The sequence below is a fragment of the Triturus cristatus genome, chromosome 3_1 (genome assembly GCF_964204655.1).
Source record: "Triturus cristatus chromosome 3_1, aTriCri1.1, whole genome shotgun sequence".
Classification (NCBI taxonomy): domain Eukaryota; kingdom Metazoa; phylum Chordata; class Amphibia; order Caudata; family Salamandridae; genus Triturus; species Triturus cristatus.
The window spans coordinates 970,522,935-970,549,769 of NC_140583.1; the positions used below are offsets into that span (position 1 = coordinate 970,522,935).

At 47.8% G+C, this 26,835-nt stretch overlaps 1 protein-coding gene across 3 annotated transcripts in view; it reads left to right on the forward strand.

The window, feature by feature from the left end:
* SYTL1 (synaptotagmin like 1) overlaps nt 1-26,835 on the forward strand; it is a 329,086-nt gene that overhangs the window by 217,192 nt on the left and 85,059 nt on the right. For all 3 annotated transcript variants that reach the window (XM_085645622.1, XM_085645621.1, XM_085645623.1), the window contains exon 4: nt 16,259-16,346. In XM_085645622.1, coding sequence (XP_085501748.1) covers nt 16,259-16,346 — 88 coding nt within the window. The remainder of the gene's footprint in view (nt 1-16,258; nt 16,347-26,835) is intronic.

Consider the following 26,835-nt stretch of genomic DNA (forward strand, 5'->3'; position numbering starts at 1 on the left):
GAATCTCCAGGGATTCAAAAAATTCCTAAACATTCAGCGTCCCCACACTTTTCCTGATAAAAAACACTACCCAATTTCGAAGCTGGTACTGGAGGCTGCGATATAAATAAATCAAATCAGAGACAATGGGAGTCCTTGCAAAAGTGTCAAGTGAGCTTTTCGCACCACTGTCTAGATTGGGGGCACACTTTAAATCTGTCTCCTAGAGGCTGAAAGACTGTGATGTCCCCTTTGAAGTTGGGGCATGGCCCAATGCTGGGGGGACGCACCGCCCCTTCCGTTTCTAATCCCTGGTGTGTAGTGGGCTTTTCATCCACATTTCAATTTCAGTCATGATGTATATCTAACGAAAATGGTTTTATTTTCATCCCTTTTTTATTGTTTACCTTTGTTTTGCCTAAGGTAAAAAGTTCAACTTACATGGCTAACATATATGTCTGTATACCACTGTTAGGAGGGAAGGTCCCCTGCATAGTGTTGGACGTGCACGCCTGCTGTGAGTGTCCCAGCTACATCAATATCTGGATCCCTAATGATTGGTCATGGGCCAACACAGATCATGCCTGTGCTCTATGATCTAGGCCTGTTTCACAAACATGCAGTCTGTTTAGACTGGGACAAGGGCACCAAGCACTACCCTTGTGAAGGTAGGGGGCTACTGCCCTTACCTGTAGTTAAGTGACAAGAGTACATTGGTGGCAGCATACCCTTTCTTGTGTTCAGTAGAATCAGTAATGTGGACATGCTTTCTTACCAGTGTCACAGACGTGGGGCATTCTGCTCCACTTGTGTAGAGTTCACTGGCTATATACTTAATTCACCCTTGGCCTGCATCGGTTTTGTGCAGCAAATTATACTTGTGTGTACTTACTGGTTTGCGTCTGGGGGCCTGTGGCTGGTACATAACACGGAGGCCTGTGAAGTGAAGGGTCTGCAGAGGCTAGATCTATGAGGACTGCAACCCTCAGACAGGAGATATGTATTGCTAACATTTCTGCAGGCTGTGGTGGGACACACACACACTGAAGGGAGAGGAGCAGACATCCCCTGAGCACATCAAGGGCCACATTCATTGCAGTGCGAATTACTGGTCATTGAGGCCTTAGTTCATTGTCAGAGAGATGGTGGAAGTAATAAGACCAGCACTACCAGGAAATCGGGTGGAGAGAAAGGATTAGTCTCTCAAAATGTTCTGGTGCATATTTCAGTGGAGGCTGACAGCTAGGTGTGATCCACGGTTATTCCCTTAGCTTGTGTTGTGGGTGACTCAGAATTGGAGCCACGCCTGCTGTGGCAGACTGTCCCGTTGCAGGACTGTCACCCAGAATCCAAGAATTCTTGCCCTGTGCCTGGAGCATCAGCCTTCTGCCTGCCTGCCAAGACCAATGTGCTGTGTGTGGAGAAGGAGGAGTCTACAGGGAACGAGGCCCAGCGGGGATCCTGACAAGTGGAACCTTGGAAGCTTAATGTGAGGTGCTAGGTCCAGTCAAGACCGGTGTTGTGAGAAAAACATCTGCTCTCTTGCCAAAGTCGTCAACCTCCAGCGAGGCTGCTGTGAAGCCGCAGACCGTCGCTATGTAGCACTGACCTCGTTGGGAAAGTCGCCCATATCTGTGAGCTGGAAATGCCAAGAGGTGGCTACTGAGAGTGTTGGGGCCATCGTCTGAAGACCTGATTGAGACTGTTGCATTCATCGGTTTTCCCCATATGCTAGGAGGGGACTACGAAGAGCGTTGGGGGTCATCACTGTGTTGGAGATTACCGGATGAACCGTGAATAACTAGCTGCTGCACTTGGAAGCCGTCACTGCCTGCAACCACCTCCACGCACTTATCCTGCCTACTGCAGGACAGGCGCAGTGTGAGTTGCTCAGTGTTGAGCACAGGTAGAGAGGAACCTCATTTTCCGCACTCCTCTGAAGACCGTGGTAGGGGTAAAGTGAAAGCAGGACTGCAGGCTTGTGTGAGATTTGTTGGAGCTCAGAAGTTTACCTCCCGAAAAGCGAAGACACTTTCAAGGCAAACACCAGACTTTGGTGCGCATTAATAGTGTTTGCAACACTTGAGATCCTCTTGAATTCGCCGGGAATGCAGAATTTAAAGTGGAAGAGGAGGCCGGGGGGGAAAGGACCTGCAGGGTTGAAGTAGGCCCTGGCGAGCACTAGAGCGCTGGCCTTGAAAAACGGTTTGAATTATTTTGTCTGCTGTATATTGTGTGTGTATTGCAGGAAACAGTGGTCCCTGAGAGCAAAAAAATGGTAGAACAAAAAATGAATATGGTCAAAATTGATACTATATTATAGTATCAATTTTGACTATATTCATTTTTTGTTCTACCATTTTTTTGCTCTCAGGGACCACTGTTTCCTGCAATACGTAACTACCCACGGTCCCTGTCTAATTCCTTTGGGTGCCCTTGTCCCCCTTTCTACACGTATATTGTGTGTGTAGTAAATGCTGCTTTTTACACTAAAGATCAGCATTTGACTGGACAGTCATCTTGGTGGGGTCACTGGGGAGTATTATGAGGTATGAGCCCTTGCATATCTTGCACTTTCCTTCCGCCCCTGAAGAATTTTGGACTGACACTGAGAGGGAAATTTACTAAGATTTTACACCATGACGCAAATCCGAGCAAAATCTTTTTTCTGATTTACTTTCTAGCGCTGAAAAGAATGTGAAAGTAACGCAAAGCAGCGCATAGCACTGCTTTGAATTACATAGCGCAAAGGGGGCGTGCCATAAATGGAGCATGGGTGTTCCCATTCAACCACCCAAGGTTTCGGACGCTGAACCTATTTACTAAATAAAGTAGACAGGGTTTAGCGTCAGAAAACTGGGCTCTTTTGAAGTAGCTGCAACAAAGGAGAAATGCTTTCATTTCTGTTTCCTTTTCCGGATTTTGTACTGGAATGATACCCTCCCAGTACAAACCTATGCTAGACTAACAAAGACACCCTTGCACTATAGTGTAAAGGTGTGTCCGTGGCGCACGGCAGTTGATTTCAGCGCCTGTGCTAGGGAAATGGGAGGAGAGTGCCATATTTCTGTAAATATGGCTCTCTCCTCCTATCTCCTTTTCATGCAGCGCAGTGCAGCATTTGCGGCTGCTGCACTGCATGAATAAGCGGTAAACCTGCCCCTGAGAGTCTAGTGCTCATGCGGCCAACTTCTCAGGATCTATAAGGTCGGCCTAGGAACAATCTGATTTAAAGGTCACCACCCCCATGGTTGGGCCCAGTAGCTCCTGCTTGCCCCGTGGTCCTCTGGAAGGCGCCCCGACAAACACCAATTTCCCTATGTTGTTAAATTTGACCTTATGGGATATAGCACTACATCTTTGTTCTTATGTTGGAACATGCAAATAAAAAACTAAACAAGGAGAGTAGAAAGCAGAGAATGAAAATATAAAGAAATCGTATGACCCAGCATTGTAGGTTTCAGGGTAAGGGGTCGCCCATGAGATCAGCGCACCTGTTTCAGAGTTCTATAGAGTTTTGCATGTAATCAGCAGGTCACTGGGTAGAGTCCTTGTGGGGCACGTCACCTGCGGAAATCTGTGTGGACTTCACATTACAGATTCTAAACAGAGTTAGACAACTGAGCCCAGATACTGGAGACATCTTTGGGAATACTGACGGCCAGTGGCGGCTGGTGACATTTGACAGTGGTGAGGCATAACATTATTGTCGTACCGCACTGCAACAAGCGAGCGCAGCGAGCGAGCCCCGAACAACCTACGCAGGGTTTGGGGGGATTTTCCCGAAACACATTTTTTTTTTAAAGAGTGGACGAACGGTGCATTTTCAAGCAAATTTGAGGAAGCAGGAAGGTTAATAAAGCAATTAGTGCTGGGCCTAATAAACCTAGATCGGTCACTGCACCTCCCCTCACTTCACACGGGTTTGCTCTTGTACCTTCACCCAGCTCCACAGAGACCCATGCTCACTCACAGGTGTATACACACCTCTCTGCTGGGGATTGCCACGTAGACAGACAAATACACAACTAACAAGCAGACACATCTCAGTCTTGAAACTGTAAAGCAGAGACACCCAAACGAATCTTATAATAGGAATTATAATGCAGACAAATAGTCAGACACTCGGCCTCCTCCCCCCTTCCATCTCGCTCCTGACTACTGCCTCTCTTCTTGGTTAGTGTACCCCCTTTCTCTGCCTCTTATTTCCCCTCTCACACCTGCCCTTGCAATGCTTGTGCCACCTGCCTTCCCTATGCCTGCTTCAACAGGGGCAGTGCCAGCTCTCTGCCATCCCTTGACCTCCCGCTTCCTTCGTACCTCTGAACACGAACCTCACAATACAAATAGTGCTTGTACTTATAGCACGTGAAACATAAGCACATTTCACAAACAGGGCCGTATTTACAGCACTCTGGTATACGGCTCAGGGTAGCACATGCTGCAAACTGAGCTTATGAAACCATAAGAGGAGGAAAGCCATTACTGTTTTCTTTGTTAAAGCGTGTTAGGGATAGAAGGGGCAGCGCTATGCGTTTGAAAGTAGCCAACAAGTACTTTTCACCTTTTCACCCGTATTTGGGGGGGGGGGGAGAAGGGGTGGTTTTTAACCCCATCTTCTACTTGAGCGCCACCCATACCCAAATCTCCCCAGGGCCAGTGCAGGCTTCAGCAGAAAGCAGTTCTCTTGTGCAGCGCCGAGCGTGGAAGGCCAGCGGAAGAAAGCGGGGCCTCAGCATTTTTCTGAAAGAAAAGTGAACATCTCCTGGAGCGGTGGATGTGAGGGGAGGCCTGTTTTGATTTCTCCTCTTGTGAGAGTCCCTGCGTTTTCACCTTTGGAAGATGCCGGAGTATAATTAAGTACAGCTCTGCATTTGTGATTCTCCCATTCAGGCGACAGGAACGGCTCATTAAAAAAAGGCAACAGCCGCAGCCCCAGGCATTGCTGCCATCTAAAGTTTAGTGGCAGATACAACGTCATTACCGGCTTGATGGGACATGAAGAAAAGCTAATAATTATCCCCAGTTCGAGGCAGATAACAGTGTGTGGATGGGGTCACTTAGGCACGCTGAATAAAAGCAGAAAAGGGGTGGGTATTTGGTGCGGATGACCGTGTGCAGGGGTTTCGCCATGCCATCGCGGGCACCGCAGCTGGCATGCTCGAGGGAGGGTGGTGAATACAAATAAATTAATAAAAAGTTACCTACCTTGCCGCCAGTACCGCGGCGCGGCACGCCGCCTCCGATTCTGCTTCTGGCCGGTGTAATGGCGCAGCCAGTCCCGCATGTTCTGAATGCTGGAGGAAAAGGAAGCAGCCAGCAGGCAGCCTCTCTCCCCTACCCAAGCCAATCACAACACTGCAATGGCAGCGTTGTGATTGGTGAGGCGCAGCGGAGAGCGCCCCAGCCGGGTTATTTTCTCTATGTAGGCTGCATGCAACAGCCTACATAGAGAAAAAGGGGGAGTGCGTATGACTGAGTTGGTCGGTCGTTGGGCCGACCAACACCGTCAGTACCCACAACAGTGGGCAAGCCACTCGCCACCCCCTGCCCTTCAGAAGGACCGCCCACCCACAACCAGGCACTCCAGGCACTACTGCTTTCTTGCAGTGCGAGAAGGCAGAAACATAAAATTGTAGTTTTACCTTTTTATGTTTCTGCTTTCTTGCACTGTGAGAAAGCAGTGTGCCGACACCCCCACGCCCCTGTGGAGGAGCCGCCACTGCTGAAGGCCACATAGCCTGTAGTCCTAGTGAGGAAGCTCAGCGGGCTAATGCATCAAGTACAGAGACTTGTGTTTAATTTGTAGTTTACAGGTTCCAGTTGTAGAGAAAGGGGGGCGGTGTGTACGTCTGTCCTTCTCCCTCACAGGTTCCAAGCATAGTACTATAGCACTGTTTTAGTAATGCACAGGCAATGTGAACTTCATTTTTGGGGAGTCCTAGGGTTAAAAATACTAAACTTAAAATCAAAGAAATTGCGACATTGTTTAATAAATTTACCAATGTTGCTTCAAAGTCCAGCACAGCCCGACCTCACTGTGCACCATTCACATCCTGCCCGTCGAAGGCATGGCCAGACTGGGAACCGAAACTGGCCCTGGCAAACTGCTCGGCCAGCCACCCTAGGGTGAGGAGGGGTTTTCTGCCGAGCTGTTTGAAACGGCCGATTTTGGACGATTTTGTTACCGGCCCCCGGGGCCTAAAACCGGCCCCTGCCCTGGCAACCTGCCAGGGAAACGCCCTGTGCCCGCTATGGCCAGTCCGGCCCTGGTCGAAGGGTTCAGTGTTGGCCTTGTCTATGAGACCATTTTCCTTAAATCTGCCATTGGACAGGAAGCAGCACGGTCTCGTAGGTAGACTTGTGAAGTAGTCTTGTTTTCTATATTGTGCATGCCTGTGCACATTTAAGCACATGCCAGTCTGCGCTCAAGTCTGGTGTGCAGGAGAAGCCAAAGAAGTCCCAACACAAAGGTGAGTTAAGGACAGTCACTGAGGAGCATTGACGTACACTGACCTGGCGGTGCGGCTTTACATACTAACGCATGGTTGGCATTGGCCTTGGATGCTTTACATACTGAAATATTGCGAATACTGCATACTGAGTGGACAGTACTTTAAAATAATTGAGCATTGCGCATAATGTTTTGTGGATTTTTTCTTACATACTGTGGACATTCTTGCCTGGCTGTGTTGCCTTATGTAGTGGGGCACTATGCATACTACATGGGATTAGTGCCTTATATCCTGGGGTCTATTTAAACGGACCTATAGTGGTTTCCAAGCTGATACAGTATGAAACTGGCCTGACTGAGGCGCTGTGTCAAGTTTTCTTTCACGATTTCCTATAAAATCTGTTTTTTATCCTATATATTTCCTACATTCTGATGTAAAATACGTTGTTTGGCCACATTTTTTAAAAAAGGTTTCTCAGTCGTGTTGCTTCAAAAGTACTACTGGCTGTAAAAGTGTAGTTACAGCTCACTACATAGAAGAAAAGCATTTTCTAAGAACTGGACTGATAGTCCAAAAATGAGAAGTTAATGAAAACTAAACTAACTGGTGGCCATCATCTTACTTGAAACCCTCCAGGTCATTCAACTTATACATGCAGCCACTTGGTGCTTCACTCACAGACAACAGCATCAATATTCACCTACATACGGATGATGTACAACCATACTCTGCTTCCGACATCCAACACCTTAAACACTGCTTGCACATCATCCAGGCCTCAAAGTCCAGCACCTACCTGAATCTCAGCTCAGCCAAGTCAGATTACCTTTTTTGCCAAGAGCAATAAACAAAATACAATACAAACCAGGCGCAATGTCATGAACATTGACAACGTTGAACCCCAACTTTCATTGAGTGCCCCATCAGTTGTATTCCCCTTGGACACCAATCTCACTGTCAAGGAGCACATTGCCAATTAAAAAAAAAAAACAATGGCATGGTGCCAGCTCTCTCATTTTTATTCTTGGTTTGTATAACATAGGCCACATCAATGCATGACATGGTACAACTTGTTACAGCAATACTGAGCAGGAGAGACAGTGCAATTAAACACAGACATGTAGTGTTGTGTGTCCATGCAAGGGGATCAGAAGTTTAAGGGTCTGTGCTGCTCTTTGTGCTTGCCAAGGGTAGCTTGCTGAACATCGTCACCATGATATAACTGGAATGAAATGACGGGGTCAAAGTGAGGGGCTGGCGGAACGACTGTGTTGACCGGTTGTAGTGGACTATGTGTAGAGAGTAGTGGGGCAGGCGTGTGGGTGTGTTGGAGTGCACCAAGTACGTGAGGATGAATAAAGGAATACTGTGAGGAGAGGTCTACATGGGCAACTATGATAGGAGTGCTGCATACGGCATATGTGGGAGATGCACGGCATGTTCACGGGGTAGGTCATCATTTCCCATCTCCTGCTGGAAGTGGGTAAGCAAGACTGACCACTGGGTTGATATAGCGTAGGGCCTATTTTTCCACTGCGCCCCACTTGTACATTCCTCCATGCCAAGCCTCCACTGCGGGGGCTGTGGAGAGACGCCAGTGAAGCGTAAGTGTGCGTTTGGCTAGTAGAAGTGCCAGAGTCGCAAAGCGGACGCGCACTTTCTGCTGTTTGTGGCGCTTGAATACACAGAGGGAGCATGCTTCCCATGTGTGAATGTCTGGCAGTTCTGTGACCTCGTACAGGGTGGTATGGACCGAGTGCCAATAGCTTTGTAGGGTTTGGCAGATACAGAACATGTGTATGAGGTCTGCATCTGGGGTCTGACTGGGAGGGAATTCGAACTGCGTCTCAGGGAAGAAACGGTGTAGCTGAGCCGGGGTTAGGTGGGCCCTGTGAAGAATGAATAATTATATATTTTTAAAGCAGGAGTTGTAGGAGACTTTCTCGGGGAACTCGAGTGCATGGTCCTTTTACTTGTCGTGGAGTACTCTCCCAAATATGTCCTCCCACTTTAGGCGCAGTGCTGCGAGGAGGGTGCGCATCAGTTCTCGGATGGCATTAATGAGCCAGGTGATATGATGGTGGCCGTCTCCCATAGAACTATCTGTAGGACAGGGTGTGCCGGGGGTCCTCCCCACCCACCCCACGATGAGGTCCCAAAGGGTGCGACATGTGCGACTGAGCTGCCTGTGTATGAGCAACTTTTCGGCCGGGAGGTTACCCGTTGTAAGTATCGAATGCTCTGTTCAGATCTTTAGGTCCCTGGTGGTGAAGTATCCTGTGTCTTGAGGGAGACCAACAAGGGTTGTTTCGGGGTATATAGTGTGGTCCCCCGACAGAGGCAGCATATCCTTGCTATGCATGCCCTTGTTGCTCGCAGGGGCCAGGGGAAGGTAGGTAAGGCCATTGGTAATAGTAAGCTCCGGAATATGGAGTTCGACAAGGGTCCAAGCTCAGAGCTGGTTTCGTCTAGGTGGCGTCCAGCCATCAAGCGGGACAACCATTTGAGCTGTGTTGCTAGGAAGTATGCCTCAAAAGAGGGGGCACCCAGGCCTCTCCAATCTACTGTCAGGGAGCTGTAGTTTGACATGGGCCACCTGTACGAGTTTGGCTCCCTAGATGAGTGTGCATAGGAGTGAGTCCAGTTCCTTAAAGAAGAAGCGGGTGGGACTATCAGAAGGTTCGCAAAGTGATTATGCTGATCTGGGCAGAGCAGGTATACGGCTGACCCTAAGTGGTGTGAGGTTGGCTGTGATGTCCCAGACATACAGAAGCAGGTTATCTGCGTATAGGGACACAGCATGTGTCCTGCCCGTAAATGGGATGTCCCACTCCCGGCCCTCCTCCCATAACTGCATGTCCAAGAGTTCCACCACAAGTGCAAATAGTAAGGGGGAAATTGGGAATTCCTGTCTCATGCCATGGCCAACTGGGAAGGAGGCTGAGACGAGGCTCCCGAGGCGGACCTGGGAAGTTGGGCCGGAGGATAGCAGTTTGGTGTAGGCTACGAATTTGGGCCCGATACCCATGCTGGTGAGCACTGTGAAAAATTAGTGCCATGTGAGAGTATCAAAAGTCTTTTCCAGGTCTAAAATAAGGCAGGCCACCTGTGGTAATCGCCTGGCCCTGTATGTGGAATAGGCCGTGGATATTCTGTGAGGTGCTACGGCCCAGAACAATGCCATTCTGGTCTGTATGCACCAATTCTGGTAGGATCTGGGAATATCTGTTGGCTAGGATTTTGCTCAGTATTTTGTAATCAGCTCAGAGGATGGCTATGGTCCTGTAAGATTTCAGCTGCCTAGTGTCTCTGTCCAGCTTAGGGAGGGAGATAAGGAGTGACTCTTGGAGCATGTGTGGGAGTTCTCCAGTGCCAGTGTCGCTTTGTACATCTCTGCAAGGCACCAGGAGCGACCGGAAGGTGTTATTGTATTCCAAAGGCAGACCCTCTAGTTCTTGGCAAGGTCACGGATTGCCTGCGCTTCGTCAGTTGAAGTGATCACCGCATCTAGGGTCGCTCTTGTGGAGGCAGAGATATGCGGAAGGGGAATACCTTTTAGAAATATGTTGGAATGGTCTGCCATTGTTGCTGGGGGTGCCCTGTAGACAGAGGAGCAGTAATCTTGAAAGGCCTGCACTATTTCGGCTTGCGTGCGCACAGTGTTGCATGCCAGGTCGACCACTTCATTGAGGGGACGTATCACTAACTCTTGCCAGATTAACCAAGCCAGGAGCCTGCTGGACTTGTCGCCCTCTCTATGAACTTTGGCCACATGGGCATTGAATTCGTAGCACCTTAGATTTTCTAGGAGGGCAGCATAAGAGGTTTTTGATTCCGTGAGGCGCTGGGTGAGCACAGGCTGAGCCTGCTGCTTTTCTCAGGCCAGCTAGGCATTGCTCGTCTGCCCCTAATTCCCTTTCAAGGGTTCTGCAGACTCCTGCTATTTGCTAGAAACCGGTTCCCCGCATGCATTGCTACTTTAAAAGCATCCACCTCTATCGCTCTAGTGGAGGCTGTCTTGTGGTTGTCAGAAAAGTAGTGTCAGATATGATCCCTCTTCTCTACCCGGAACACTGGGTCTTCTAAACAATCTCGTGGTAGCTTCCACATGGGGGTCGGGGAAGCGGGGTCGCCCAGTTGAGATCCATGATGTGAGCATCATGGTCGGAAACTATTCGCCCCAAGTAATCTGAGTGTTAATCTAGGACTACAAACAGGGTAGAGCATAGGAAGCAGTCAAGTTGTATGTGCAAACAGTGTGGTATGGAGTGAAAGGAATAGAGCTGGGATCTGGGGATTTGGGAATGCCAGGCATCTGTGAGGGACCAGTTTCATGCCTAGTTCCGTAAGCAGTCCACTTGTGTGTGTGGGGCAACAGGGCAAAGGGAGGGTGAGACCTATCTAGTGCCAAGTCAAGCATAAAATTGTAATCTCCGCCTAAGACCCATGGTAGTGCAGTTTTATGAGCAAGTAGTGTGGAAAGGATGTCCCAGAAGGCAGCTTGTTCGGCATTTGGGGCATAGATGCTCCTGAGAAATAAGAGCCAGCCGTCAAGACAGCCCTTGTGGAGGACGTAGCAACCTTCTCTGTCAACGTCTACGCTGGTGTCCTGGAAGGGAAAGCCCGAGTGCACCCATAACAGGGCACCCCGTGCATATGCTGAATAAGTGGTGGCACAAATGAGGCATCTCCAGCGTCTGTGCAATTGGTCCAACTCACTCGTCATGACATGAGTTTCTTGCAGGAAAATTATTTGCGCTTGCTGCCGTTTAATATCGGAGTTGACCACGTTTCGCTTACGGGCAGAGCGCATAACACGAAAGTTCAAGATGAAGAAACAAATGTCAGTGGATGGTGCCAACGTCAGTGTTGCACTGTCTCATTGCCCAGCCCAAGCCTAAAGAACCATCAGAGGTCTGCCCACCAGGGCGAAGCAAAATTGAGTGTGTGGGTAGATGGGAATAACTGGGGAATCCTGAAATAACAATGCTGGGGGCCTACCACAACTGGTGGTTTCCCCAACCAAGACATGTTTGGTGTTACCTAGTGTATCGTGCGGTTGGGACTTAGTCTTGGGATGGAGTGGTACTGCTGTGTTGCCCTCAAGTTGTCCAATGGTGAAGTGCGCTGGTGTTGGTGGGGGGGTTGCAGTGAGCTTTGCAACCCCTGCCAGGGCATTGCGCAGGATAAGTGCCAGGGTGGCTACCTCACATGGAGAGAAAGGGGTGTGAGGCGCATCAGGGGGGCTCAAGTAGGGTGGGTAGGTGAATTGAAATCCCTGCAGGAGCGCATGTGGGACCAGGCTTCTTGGTATAAGGTTCAGATAAGATTGTCTGCCGTTTGTAGTGTCACCAGTAGGGGAGTCTGCGATCCAGTGTGAGAATCTTCAGATTGCAGAATGTCATCCTATGAGGAGATGTCTGGGCCCCTCTCATCATCTGTGGCTGTGATAGTAGGGCCCAAGTTAGCCACAGCCTGTAGAGCATGCTGGCAATCTGCAATTATCTGCACCAGGTTAGGTGAGTTGGTCGAGGGCCTACGGGCCTGCAGCCTTGAGTGATGTTTACCCCCTCGACTACTGTTCGGCTTAGGGAGTCTCAGTGCTGGTTTGACTCGATCCACTGCCGGAGTTTCTTGATGCTGGTTGGCCCAGTCCCAGGAGTCTTTAGGGTCAGTGAAGAAAAGAGTAGCGCCATCAGATATTGTCAGAGTTGACACTGGACTTCTCGAGTGTAGGGAGGGTATCCTGGTGGGGTACAATTGGCTGGGACTTGATGCACCCATTCCAAAGAATAGAAGGGAGTGAGGTCTGATGTTGGGGTTAAGGTTTTAGACCAAGTCTCTAGATAGGGGAGAAGCACCATCCCCTCCGGAAGCCCAGAACGCAGGTCTTGCTCCTGTGGGAGCGTCCCTCTAGGTCATCCGCCCTGCTCTCGAGATGCCGGACACTGTTCTGCAGGTCCTGGATCGCTGATTGGTTATCTGTCGGGAGAGATTGTTGGGCGGCTAGGGTTTTCTCGCCTTCGGAGACCTTGTCCACAAGCTTGCGATGGTTGTCATGTAAAAAGCTAGGTTCTGTGGTCAGGGATACGAATCTAGATTCCATGGTAACTCGCGAGTGCTCTATTGCCACTAGCACCTTGTCAAGTTTATCAGATGTAAAGAGGGATGACGTGTCTTGATGGCAGTGCGGTGTCTAGAACCATAGTAGGTGGGTTTGTGGGAGGCAGAGGTGGTGGATGACAGTCTGCCTATGGTCTGTGGGGGTTCAAGGTTTGGAATGATGGCGCTTGGAGAAATCTCTAGGTGGCCCACGCCACAGGAGGTTAAGGGAAAATGTTGGTGTTGATGCTGATGCTGGTGCAGAAGGGCTATGTCTGCATGTGTTGGGTGGGGAGTAGCCAGGAGTTAGCAGGAGTAGACTTCAGATGTTTGTTAGGGTTCCGTTGCATGGCAAGTGCGTTATGGTTACCTCAGTGTAGGTGCTGATGGGTAGAGGTAAGATGCAGGGAGTTCGGGCACCGGGTGCCGAGTCCAGGGCTGCTGTGTGGCGTTGCTAATTGGGATGTAAGGGCACAGGGGTCGTCAGCAAGATAGTTCTGGAGCAGTTATTGAGGTTTAAGTGGTTTGTTAAGTCGCAGCGCGCGCCTCAGCTACAGCGCCTGTGCAGTTGGTAATGGGTGTAACGATGAGGCGATCTACCTGCGTCCCTCCGAGTGCAGCTGTAGCTTCCCATACGCCCCGATCGTGGCTCTGATGCGGGGGGTCAAGGAAGGGGTGAAAGGAGAAGGCGCGGGGGTGATGCCCGCACCTCAGTGTAGGCGCCGATGAGAAGCCGCCAGGAGTCAACTGGATTGTAGGCCCTTCAAGGGATTGTAGGCCCTTCAAGGCTGTTATTTTACACCTTGGTCATCTGATCGGGTGCAGGAGCCGGTGGAGTTTGGGGCCATCAGGGACCCCCGGGTGACAGTGGTGATGTCCGGAAGGGGAGGCACCGGATGAGGTCTCAGGACGATCAGGAGAGGAGCTGAAAGGTGGAGATGAGGGCCCTCCCAGGCCCCCCAAGCATCAGCCGCGCCTCCCGCATGCCTAGATTATGGCGCCGAATTGGGGATGTGCAGAGAATAAACAGTTGCGGTCCGTTGTCCTTGCCCCTCACACAGGTCCTGTTGGCTCGGCAGCGTCTGTGGTCAGTGCACCTGATCAGATCTACTGCATCTATACTTCATCTTTCAAAAAAGAAGTGAAATCTCTTTTCATGGCTAAATGCACCTGAGCCTGGATTACTGATAATATACGATTCAAAGGATCTTCGATATGGAACTTTAGAATGCCTACTGCCCACCCAGATATCCCAGATAGTTCCACTACATGATGCGTATTGTTCTGGGACCGTTTTGTTATGTACCATTTATCTATGTACCGAAGTGATTATCTCTATACTATCATTGACCTGCATTGAACCTCATGCTATTTTCATGCTATTTACATGTACCAGGTAACTAAGACACTTCCTTGTATAGCGCTCTGATACCCGCATGGGTCTTGTTCGTGTTGTATAAAACTCTCAAAATAAATAAATAGATGCTCCCCATCATCAGCAATTTTCCCTGTGTTGATGCCAATCTACAGGGGATTTGTGGTTGCTGGGGGCCGCATTTCGTCACTGGCCCCCACATGGACATCTGGAGGGGGAGCCGAGCAATGCCTATGTCCCGTAAGGGACAGCTGGTGGGGTCCCAACGCTCCCCTCGGCCCCTCACCAGTGGCAGCACCTTCCTAGGCCTCAATTATGGTGCCGACCGGGGAAACTGCAGGAAGCAGGCTGGTGGGTGCCGCTGCCTAATATCGCTGCCTCCCCCGGCAGGGGACATACTGTACCTGTGGCGGGGGCGTCTGCGTAAGTGGTGCAGCCTCGCACTTTACTCCATATGTGGGCCAGTGCATGCTCCTCTGCCTGGTGCTATGGAGTTCAGCTGGTGGCAGTGTAGAGCTCTCCACCTTAGTGACAGCACCGACATGGGGGAAGCCAGCAGCGGTCAGGCCCGGTTTATTTTAATTTTATTTTGTAGAGTTTTATAAAGCGCAAACTAGACCCGAGAAATTGGGTATCGGAGCACTTTACATGAGCATCAGTTTCAATACAGATAGACACATTCATTTTTGTTGGGCACGGGGAGATTAAGTGATTTGCCCAGAATCACAGGATGTTGAGCGTCGTTGCCGAGACTCGAACCCGGTTCCCCAGCTTCGAGGTCAACCGCCCTAGCCGTAAGGCTACATCCTCTCCCCGGTTATTGCTGGGATCTAACCATGCAGCTGAGGTGAGGCTCCGAGTTGCCCTCTGCAGCTGCAGTGGAGTTGTGTTCCGCCACGAGGCGGATGGTTGCAGTCATGGAATGGTTGCTAGTTCCCAACCCTTCACATGGCCCTCCAAGGGCTCTTCTGGGTGCCTTCAACAGTCCGGGATTCTCTTGCTCCCGGGAGTCCCCGGAACGGATTTAGGGGCCTGGCAGGCGTGATGTAGGGTGCAAACTGGGTAAAGGCTCTCATCAGGGATATCCCCCGCTGAGACACCGGCCGGATGATAGAAGGGCTGATGGACAGAGCGTTAGAGGATCGCGTCCGCCAGTTTGGTTGGCTCAAACCATGCCCCGTGGTACCAGCTCTCTGATCTAAAGAAAGAGAAGCCATTTCTTCCAGCAAACGACTTCACAACTGCTTTTCAAACTCTCCTACTCCCACATGTGGATAGTGGTAATTCCCTTCTCCATAGCCTTTCTTACTTAACATTGGTACCCCATAGGGACATCCTACATGCCATAGCACGTAGTCTCATCCAGGGCCTGAAGAAATATGATCACATTACTCCCATTCTGATGGAACTCAATAGGCTACTCTTCCTGGCCCGCACCATTTCCAAAACAGCTGCATCATTTACAAAGCTATTCCAGCAAGCTCACCATCTCTGGTGGATCTCGGCTCAAGTGCAACCTGGACACCATTAGAATGCAGACTAAGAAGGGTAAAAGAAGAAAAAACAAGACTGCTGGCTTTTCCCATCCTACATATGGCTGGGTCTAAACTGGGGTGGCATGGTGAGCAAAAGAACGATGGATTTAACCCAGATCTTTTGACTGGAGGAGAATGTTTGCATTGTCAGCATTCCGTCCATCATTTGTTTTTCCCATCTATGCATCCAGGATATGGAACAAAATCCTCATCTCCACTAGCACGCCTCAACGCAGCTCCAACAAATGGAATAGTTGAAGACTCACCTAAATAGGTAGAGCTTAGGCCCTCGGAGTAAAGGACAGATTTTCTTGAATTCTGTTTGGGCCCTCCTGGAATCCTATACCACTGTGTGTATATATATATATCTCGCTGCATACCTGTATCTGCTTATGTAACTTCTGCAGCCCTGCACGCCTGGAACTCCCTGTAAATCTCTACCGTGGTGTATGTAACTTCCACGGCTCTATATGAATGTGTCTGAAAGTAATTTCCTGAAACCCTTTTCTTTTTTTTAAGTTCAAGAATAGGTTTATTGAGAACATTATTAAGGTAATAATAACAATACTTCGTACAAGTAATCATTCACCATTACATAAATGCAAGGGAGAAAAATAGGTAAATAATGACAATGGAGTGCAATGAACGTGAGTAATAGAGGGAGCAAAATAAGTAATATGAATACGATCAAAATACATTAAACCCTTTTCTAATATGTATCAACTCCCTATAGCCCTGCACAACTAACTGGCTATGTCCACAAATGGTTTTCTGACAACACAGTTATTGTGTTCTGCTCTGTGCTCTTGCAGGTGAGCGGGAGAAAGGTCCGTGGCCTGCAGAGGTATCCGCGCCTGCAGATGAATCGGTGGACCAGCCACCGGACAAACTGGAGCCCAGGTAAGGAGTTAGCTGGATAAGATAGATTTGGAGCCTGCTTCAAATATGTGTGTGTAATTTTCAGGTTTGACTCCTGGCATGGCCCACTTAAATAATCTCACTTCTTATGTAGATACATGGATTCGCGTTAAATTTAGAAAAATAATATCACTGGTTCTGAAAGTGACAAGGAGCAATTCATGTAGGGGGTTGGAGGCGCATGTGTGTGTGAGTGTGGGTAGAGTCACGTGGTCAATCTTGGATGTTTAACTCTGTTTAGACTAGATAGGCCAGAAGGTCTCCTTTGTCCCTGCTTGTGACAGAGAAATCAAATCCAGGCCCTTGGAATCCAGTCACGCTTTGATTTTTTTTTTTTGTTCACATGTAACCCAAAGAATTCTATGGGGTTGTGCCCTGCTTGTCTCATTCTCCTTTCGCATTGACCAATCTATGCGATTGAGAAAGTCCCATGCCAGTTCTGAACAATGGCTAATAGCGGGCCCTGGCTTTTTATCCTTTTGTGTTTTGTCTGCTCGGACTTGATCAATTCTTGTTTCCTATTGTTAGTACAAGTGAAAACTCATTAGGGCTTATTTATGAGCCCCTTGTGACACTTTTAAGCTGCCGTTGCACCACTTTGTGATGCAGCGGTGACATAAATAATGTGCCACGTTGCGCCATATTTACAAAGTGACGCATCTCGGCAGATGCGTAACTTTGTAAATTCCTGCGCCACATTATACCTGCGTCAGGTATAATGTATGCAGGATGGCCGTTCCCCTGCAAGAAAGCCTCATAGAAGTGGCGCAGTGAAATCTATCAGATTTCACTGAGCAACCTCTAGGCCCCACTGTGTCAAAACCTTACCCCCGTCCGATCGCAGGCATAAGGGTGACGCAGTGCAATAGTTATAGGCCTCCCCCATGCATTGCTGGAGTTGCGTCATGCTTACAACACAACTCCAGCAATGCGTGAGTTTTGCGCCTACAGATATGTCAGGATTCCTGACGCATCTGTCAATCCTTGCGACATGGAGCGCCATACAGTAGATACGGCGCATCCATGGTGTTACAAGGAGGGCGCAGTGAAAAGTGTTGCATCGCTGTTTTGTCGCAGCGATGCAACACTTTTCATAAATGAGGCCTACTGTTATGATAGTGTATTGGTGTAAGTTTGTGCGCAGGCAACGTTCATGCCAAGTGAACACATTTCAGTTGCGATGCCTTTATCCACCCCTGGCACTTTGGCCAAGCGCACGTTTGCATTTCTGAGCTAAAAAACACAAACCTGCAAGTTTCAAGTGCAACTTCTTGTTGTCTAAAACACCTCGGAAGCCTGAGGATATCAGGAATGTCGAGAGCCAACTTGGCAGCTGTGAGGTATGTATGCACGTGACACAGTTATTGGTGGGACCAGTACCTCGTCACAGGGGCTCCATCGAGGCCAAGTGTCTTCCCCAGGTCCCTGAATCATGAATAAACCTCAAATGTGTTTATTTTATCCAGCGACGATCAGCCATTTCTGGGAACACACCCATCCTACCTTGAAGTTGTACAACGGGGAACAAGCCCTAAAAATAGACTGAATTATTAATCCTATTCAGTAGCCAATGATTATGATATCATATTGTCACAGGAAGTAATGCCTCAGCCGTATGCACCATTCCCTTGATTGGGAATAAGTTTATTTTCCACCAAAAGCCGAGGTTCAAATTTAGATATTTATTGTATATGCATGTAAATTTATCTGTAACATCCAAATATCTGTTCAAATAGATACCACACGTTCCTATCAATTTCTTGAACTGTGAACCTTAGGAGCACTGCATGAGCCTACATAAAAAAAAGAAATGAATGCGCTTATACATATTCAGTGATACATGCTATGCAATAAACCCTGCAGTAAAGAATGTAATGATTGCTTCAACATGCTTTGTTCTCTTAGAATATCATGGTTAATCTATGGATTCAATCAGAACAATTTAATTGATGATGCATCATGTCGTATCTATGCACAAAGGAGACTGCTCCAAAGGGCTGGAGTGCAGTTCCTGAATATGTTCTTTGTCTACCGGTGCTCAAAAAGCCACCTCTTGATTGTGTGACAAGTACAGTAACACAAGAAATATATTGCATATTATCAAACGTTGACATTTGATAAAAAGCGTTTAATTTTTCGAAAGTAGATTAAATATTATAACGTTTCATGTATCTTTGCCCTATTATGAGTCAGTGTTATAGCAGCAACAATGGTTCAGGGAATAATTTTAAACAAAAAAAATATTCCTAGCACAAGACATACAACTAAAATAGGAAAATGAATAGAGGAAAAAATTACAGAAGATAAAATAAAGTACCCACAACAGTTATCGGAAAGACGTTTGTCATTGAAAAATATTCATAGAACACAAAAAATATTACAGTATTCAACTGGTGCTCACAGAGTTACACAAGACATACAGAAATGAAAGATATAGATTCAAGTGTAAACAAAAGACAATGGCAGAGGAAAAAGTAACATAAAAACACGTCAGTCAAATTACAGGAACGCAACACAATATATGCTTCCTCTTAATTTGCCAAAGGAAGTCGTCGACAATGTTTTGACCTTGTTAATTCATTAGGTCATCATCAGGACAAATACTAAATATTGGGAGCGACCATCAATTTAAGTTTGTAAACACTCAAATGGATCTAGAGAGAATCTCAGGGACAACCCATTATTCGTGCTGCCAGTTAACGCAAAAGTCCGGATTAGCTTGCCACCCAAAGGTCCTAATAGTGCTTTTTTCTAATCCTCCTCCAGGCTAAAATCAACTTCCGATTTGGTACTGGCAGTATTGCTAGCTCCTCTCGCACGCATCTCCAACAAGCATTTGCAATGCAATAGGTCTCACATTTTCAAAGGTTTGACCTATTGGTATTGTAAATGACAATGCCTTTTATTATTGCAGGTTTTTAATTTACAATGCCAAAAGCGCAAAATAAGTCAAATTCGAGACCTATTTCATAGCAAATGCTTGGCCAAACAGTTTATTAAATTAAATTAAAAAATGGAAAGTGTGGAGGAGCAATGCTGGTGGCATAAACAGTTAAGAGCATGTCCGCAACGGATTGGGGTAAGGGGCGTTTAAAAAACAGAGATGGGCGGCGAGGGATGAGGGAAGCAAGTGGACTTGGAATAAGAAACTAGCACGGAGAGCACAGTTTGTGGGCGAGTGCAAAGAACACACAGTGGAGTGGTGGAGAGAGCTAAAAAAAAGATGCACTCACATTGGAGTGTTTAAAGAAAAAATTATTTCCCTGCATGTAAGCAGTGGAAGGTCATAAGTAATCAGATCAAAACATGGCAGAAACGGAATGCTCCAGAGACAGGACAAACTAAGAATGCAGAGGACAGCCATTGAAAAACAATCCAATACGAACTAGACAAGAAAGTCCTCTAATTAAGAGCAAGGGCTGGCACACAGCCCTCTGCATGTGTATATTTTAATATATTTGAAATAAATGGTCTTTAACAACATACAGCTAAAGCTGTCTGTGGCAAGACCTAACAAGCATTTACAATGCAACGGTCTCGGCATTGTTAAAGTTAGAGCTATTGGCATTGCTCATGACATTATTTTTGTTTATGTTTTTGTTTTTAAAACATTTAAAGAAACGGCATTGTTATTTACAATGTCAAAAGCTTAATCACTCTCAAATGCGAGACCTATTGCATTTGCAGAGCCAACCACAGAGCCACTCACACAGAGCAACCCACACACTGCCCCCCGGCAGCATGCTTTGAGCCACAAGAAACATCCCTCGCGCGGCCTGCGCCACCCGCTCCCCCCAAAAAACATAAACCAGCGGGGGAGCACGCCTTACAGGGGGCTGTTAGAGACAACACTCACAAACCAGATGTCACACAGCAGGAAGAAGAAACAAACCAGATGTCACACAGCAGGAAGAAGAAACTGACGCCACCGTGCCACACCCCAGTTCCCACGCAGGTTTGTACTTCACGTCAGAGCTCTCGCGTCATGTGAAGGTGACGTAGCCCTTCACCACCCTGGTTACAATTTGTGAAATACAACAACACACAGTGAAAATGTACTCTTAGGCGCCATAGGTAGATGTTTCTGGACAGAACCACAGAGGTCTGCTAATGGCCGGGAGGATGAGAGGCAGAGGCGCCACTACTGCGATTCAAACCAGCTCGGGCTTGGTGTACCTACACGTTCGTTGCTCGGCGACGACACATTAGATATATATGGCTTTTTCCCCTTGACTTTACGAACAGCACTCGCAACCCTAGTACACCTATCCAATCATCACTCTTCTGCCCGACCCCTAGCTACCTCCTCCCCCCCCCCCAACACACACACACACTCACAAAACAGTACTGGTACACTCACGAAATAAAACACCAGTCTCCGGCCGTATTACACTACACTTCCCTTGTAGTAAAAAAACACCACAGCACAGCGCTGCAGACCACTTCAAATAGAGCAGCGCTACATAACTTTGTGTACTGTACATATTCCCTGAATACTGGATTTACCCATAGAACTGCACCACGCGGCATGGAAAGGAAAGCCATGCCACAGGGTATCACAAGACAGTGCGTACACACAGGCACGTACTGCACAGCCAGGGGCGTACCACAAGCCCCTGCAGCGGCGGAAGGGTGGGGTGCCTCCAGGGGCCCCCCTTTCAGCCCAAGATGAATGAATATCTGTCAGTTATGGGAGACTCGGTGGCCCCTCGTCACATTCTGCAGGGGGCATCATTTTATACTACTCGACTGTGCGTAGCACTGCGCTGATGACAGTAGGAACCACAACGTGTCACGGAAACCTCAACTCTTTGAAACGTCACCCTCGAATGCGCTGCGATGCCACACAAATGGCCGATAGTGCGCTATTTGTGCCAAATAAGAATAGTGCCTTCTGCACTCAGCCGACTGTGCTAAAAGGCCTCGTAGTGCAACTCCAAATTGCTCAAGTGTTTTTTCTGATCTGGAGCCAGCCTCATACATACCACGTGAATTCAAAAAAATGAACACACACAGATATAACCAAAAATCACACTTACACTGCGTAAAATGTCCATTCTGTTAAGTCTAAAATGTGCGAATTAGCAGAGCGTAGCAAGGGGGCACGCGTCTTTTTTTTTTACATGCAAGCAAAATAAAACAGAACAATCAAGGTTAAGCATGCCCTATAGACCTAGGTGCCACTGCGCCTGCTGCAGATAGATACGCCCCTGTAAAGTAGGCATCCCCGCTTTACTTTCTCGATCCCGCCGGAATTCAATGGTGGTGAAACCGACCTGCCTGAGGTCACACGGAAGGTTAGGGGAAATGTTTTATAGTTATAACAGATGATGCTAGCATGGCACGTCGTCTGGAAATGGGAACATATCATTGACTTACCTCTGGAAAGCGGTTGCTCCCCCGCCTGGCGGTGTTACTCCCGGGGTCTTTCACCGGCACCCCTCGTCCTGGCGGGGGGAGAGTGGTGAGCAGGGAGAGGAGGCAGAGGCCAAGCAGAGCCTTTCCGCCGACCAGAGACATGTCCTGTGAGCAGACAGACGGCCCCGGGGAGGGTCCTGCTGGTAACCGGAGCGAGGGAAGCAATCCGACCTGCAGACACAACTTGCAAGTCAGTAGAAGGGGGTCCAAGTATGGAGGTTTCTATCTACCTCACTGCCCCGCAAACCTGTATCTTCTTGGTGAGGGAACGGAATTTCATATACAACTGCGTTTATTTGTACTTTCAGCTTACTCGCTGTAGTACTGGCAGGTCCATTGGAGGCGAGAGAAGGAGCAGTGGCTAATTTTTGTTCGAAGGTTAGTGGGTTAATGGTTATCGTAATCAAATAAAAAACAAATAACTACTAGTGCTCTAGAAAGCAAGATATGTATTTAAAGAGTCTGTTATCTTTGAACTTTTTAAAAACCACAACGCTGGGACTTGAGAGGGAGGAAAAGTAAACGAAGCCTCATCCACTGAAAGAACAGAGCTTGTCAAAATATTTCCAGATGGAACAGACAGATTGCAGATGGCTAATCTTTGTCAGAATCAAACTACTGCGCGTAAGTAGCTCGGTTCTGCATTCGTGTCGGATCCAATTTAGTTGTAATCTCTCTAGTCTATGCAGGGAATGTATTTTTAACAGTGTGTGTCATTTTCTTTCATTTAACAAATGTGTTTTCCAGTTGTGTTTGGAATTAGCAGGTATTTGTCAGTCCGGTTGCATTGCGTGCTGCAGTTTGAGAAAACACGCGCTCTTTGAGGCAGCAGAGAAACTAGAGCTGCTCAAAAATCAAATCTCACTTCGTGATCACAGCTTTGGCTTCAAGTCACTCTGAACTTTTCGCTCGGAATCTAAAGAGTTGAAGTGTCAAAAACCCAGTCCGTCGTCACTCCCTGATTCAGCTTGTTAGTTCTGCCCAAGAGACTGCAGCTTTTACCAAGCAGATCCTCGAGCACAGAGAAGCTTATCGTCTCCGGGCAGATTTGACATGCCTGAGGCCGGGAGAATCAAGGGGGAGTGGGGGGGGGGGTGCAATAGACTTTTAACAGATGCACGTCTTCATAAAGTGAACACGGGAGCCGACAGCAAGGGGAGAGGACAAGCACACCACTGCCTTTCTCCGAGGCGAAGCAGAAATGCCTCGGAGAAAAGCAGCGGCGCTTTCGGATTAGGGTGCGTGTTCTCCTCTTGCCATTGGCTGGAGGAGATAATCAGAAAAGTAGCAAAAAACACGCCCCCGAATCCGAAAAGGACGGGGCCTGTTCGGAGAGACAAACCTCTTCTCCAATGGCTGGCCAGCATTCAAGAGGCCTGCCAATGGAGAAGAGGGGAGAAGAGGGGCGGGTTCAAGCCCCTCTTCTCCAAAACATTAAATCTCTGGACTTCCGGTTCTGCCTTCGGCAGACCGGATGGTCCCGAGACCTAAAAAGGAGAACACAGAAGACCAGATACAGAAATGGAAAAATTACAAGGCTCATGAAAAGCGTCTATCTGCACACATACATATCTGTAATTCATGTAGTATGCATTTATTAGAGTATGAACACGATACACCAATGGAGTAAGTGATATACATCCCTCAATGTACAAAACGTAAACAGGAGTGCATGGATACAAAGGCCTCCCACATATTTAAGACACATATACTGTCTACGTACGTAAGCCGTGTGCCCTTCCTACACCTCTCGTGGCCCCCCCTGCCCCACCTGTGCAGCACAGAGGTCACAGCCACATCCTGTATCTGTAAAGCCCGGATGAACTCACAAAGATACAAAAGTGTTTTAAATGTTTAATGTTTCCTTTGATACCTTGTCTCCATCTGCAAAGATGAAAAGACACTATGCGCCTCGCAACTTCCTCACCAGAGAACAAATGTTAACTCTGATTTAAACAGCGCTTCAAAAGGTGCACTTTCATGTTGATATTTGACACTTATGCAAATATTTGTTTATTTGATCGTTGCTTGATTATTATTTTTAAAATGCAATAAAGAAGTGAAATACAAAAAAACAGCATCCCACGAAAACATGGAGGCTGTGTTACAGAGAGGGTTCGCCAGTGTCCGACTGGCCTGCAGGGCAATCCGGCAGTGCCCGAAGGGCCGGTTTAACAGGTCAGTTTGTGGGCCGGTTTATGACCGGTTTGACCGGTTTGTACTGTTGGTTTCTCTATTAAATCAAATATTGCCTTCAGCAAGCTCAAATCCATGCAGTTTTCCACTGCTTGCAAAACACTTATGCGGCGTGCTCTTACAAGTTCAAAATTGCCATAATTTGCACACATGGACCTCTTTTTCAGCTTTAAAATTCACTAAGAGTCCATCTTGATTTTGGTGCTCGGGCATATTTTCTGTCCCAGTTCCACCCTGATTTAGAGTCGTGATACCTGCAAATATTACATGGCACTAGCAGCATACAGTATACACTGGTTCAACCATTGTCAATCAGCAAGAACATCACACTAGTATTTACCAGAATAAACAGTACTGGTACTGTTAGGCGCTACCTTTATCTTCCTGTACAGTCCGCGTGGTTTTTGTATTTCATGAATTCTAAAGGATTATGGCCAGTACGGGGATCGAACCCGCAACCTTGGCGTTATTAGCACCACGCTCTAACCAACTGAGCTAACCGGCCACCATACTCAACTGTCCAAATATGTGGGATATGTACACAATATGCACTGTGGATATCCACGACACTCATGTATTGAGCTCGTATTTTATTTATAGGTCGACGTTCGTTAGCTTTAAGGCGTCATTGTTTATCGACACAGGGCAAATGCCTCAGCAGACATGCAAGATGGGACATTCCTAGCTCATCACAGTTTCTCGCACAACACATTGAGGCGCTCAGACACTCCTGGGCCGACTCAGAACTTGCACATATAAGGAAGCAATCACCAAGGAACAGGTACATTATTTCAAGAACTGCACTCAATGCGCCTGATTAACAAGAACTACACGATGAATTACACGAGTGAAGGATGGCGTAAACCCTGGATTCACTCTACTGCCCCCCGCATGCAGCTCCCACCTCCCCCCACAAATAATGGACTGGTCTCAGCCCAGCAGCACCGCGCATGCGCAATCATGTTTCAGAGAGTTATTTCCTGTTCCGCAGACTCTTCCTAGACCGCAGCACAATCTCTACAAGGCACCGCTGTACTCACTGTCCTTAACCCTTCACTGCCTGTATCTTTTTTCTATTGTCCTTTCTTGACTCTTCTCCGCAGCCAATACTTTCATAAACCTTGATCACTTGTTGCACGATTTTCTCTGACGCCTCGAGTACACACATAATACTTAACAAACCCCTTTACGTCATTGTTTCCCGAGCCTTCTTATTCCAAGTTGTTTGCCTTTTTGCATTTGAGGAATACTAGTCTCGGTGAACTGTGCACAGTAGTATTTCATGTTCTGTTTCCTGAACGTCCCCTTTAGGTCATTGTTTCCCGAGCCTTCTTTTACTGAGTTGTTTGACTTTCTTAATATATCTTTCGAGCGAAATATGTGTCCGTGGATTGTGCAGATTTGACATGCCTGAGGCTGGGAGAATCAACGGTGGAGTGGGAGGGGGTGCAATAGACTTAACAGATGCACGTCTTCATAAAGCGAACACGGGAGCCGACAGCAAGGGGAGAGGACAAGCACACCACTGCCTTTCTCCGAGGCGAAGCAGAAATGCCTCGGAGAAGGGCAGCGGCGCTTTCGGATTCGGGGGCGTGTTCTCCTCTTGCCATTGGCTGGAGGAGATAATCAGAAAAGGGGAGAAGAGGGGCGGGTTCAAGCCCCTCTTCTCCAAAACATTAAATCTCCGGACTTCCGGTTCTGCCTTCGGTAGACCGGATGGTCCCGAGACCTAAAAAGGAGTTTGGGAATCAATTGAGGGCTAAAGACATAGGCAGAGAGCAGGTGGGAAGAGAAGAGGCCTTGGAGAAAGAGGGAGGAGGGAATGTGGCTGAAGGACCAGATCCGCGTGCAGGGGGAAGAGAGCTTAGAATGTGAAGATCAGAGTGCACATAGGGAACCAAGTGAGAGTACAATATGGGGTCAAAGGAGGAAAGAGGGGGATAGAGAGTGGTGTACTTGGACTAGAAGACACCTGGAGAGGAAGGCAGAAGGATGATAAGAGGGCTCATGAGGAAGGTGGTGGGAGCAGCACATGAGCACCAGAGGCCACATGGGGTGGGCGAGAGAGTAGGGTACGTGGAGAAGAGGAGACACAGAAGAAAGGGACCATAGGCTGTGAGGAGCCAAGGGCATTTGGGGACAAATAAGAACGATAGGAATACATGTCTCATCCTTAATGCCCCTATGACAATAGAAAGACCATAGCAGAACAGAAAGTACATACCAGATGTGCGATGTTCCTCTATTATCTGTCTGAGTGCATGGACTGTATCTCCCACAAGCTATTCGGAACACATGCTTCTTTTCCTTTTCTTGATTGCTCCTTTCATCCTCGCTAGATTTATTGTACCGACATTCCCAAGATCCCTCTGATTGGAGACTTGGGTCGGGGACATGAAGGGTGATCCAGACTGGAGCTGCATTATTATGCATTCTGGGAATTGTAGTCCTGGTTCACCTCTACTGAAGCAATTGGTACCAATAAAGTGGTTTCTAGTAGGAAAAAACAAGCTATGATGTGTCCAAAGTCAATGGGTTATCTGATAAACATATGCAGAAAGGCCTTGCATGTTTTGAGCTCAGGTGGACCTAGAGAACACAACCCTTACTCAATTGAAAGTGACACTCATACATTTGGAGTTCAGTTTGAGCTCTCACTCAAGAAGGCTAGATGTCATTCTTGCAGGGAAGTACTCGAGCATGAGCTCTGCTGTGTGCAGAGTGAATCCCCGGAGCCCCAGAGATTTCTGGAAGCAGCAACACTTTTTTAGTTGAGTCTGATAGCAACACATGTTGGTACACTTGGATCTACTGGAGTTCGTATGCAGATTGGGTAGAAGGACTATAAGTAAAATAT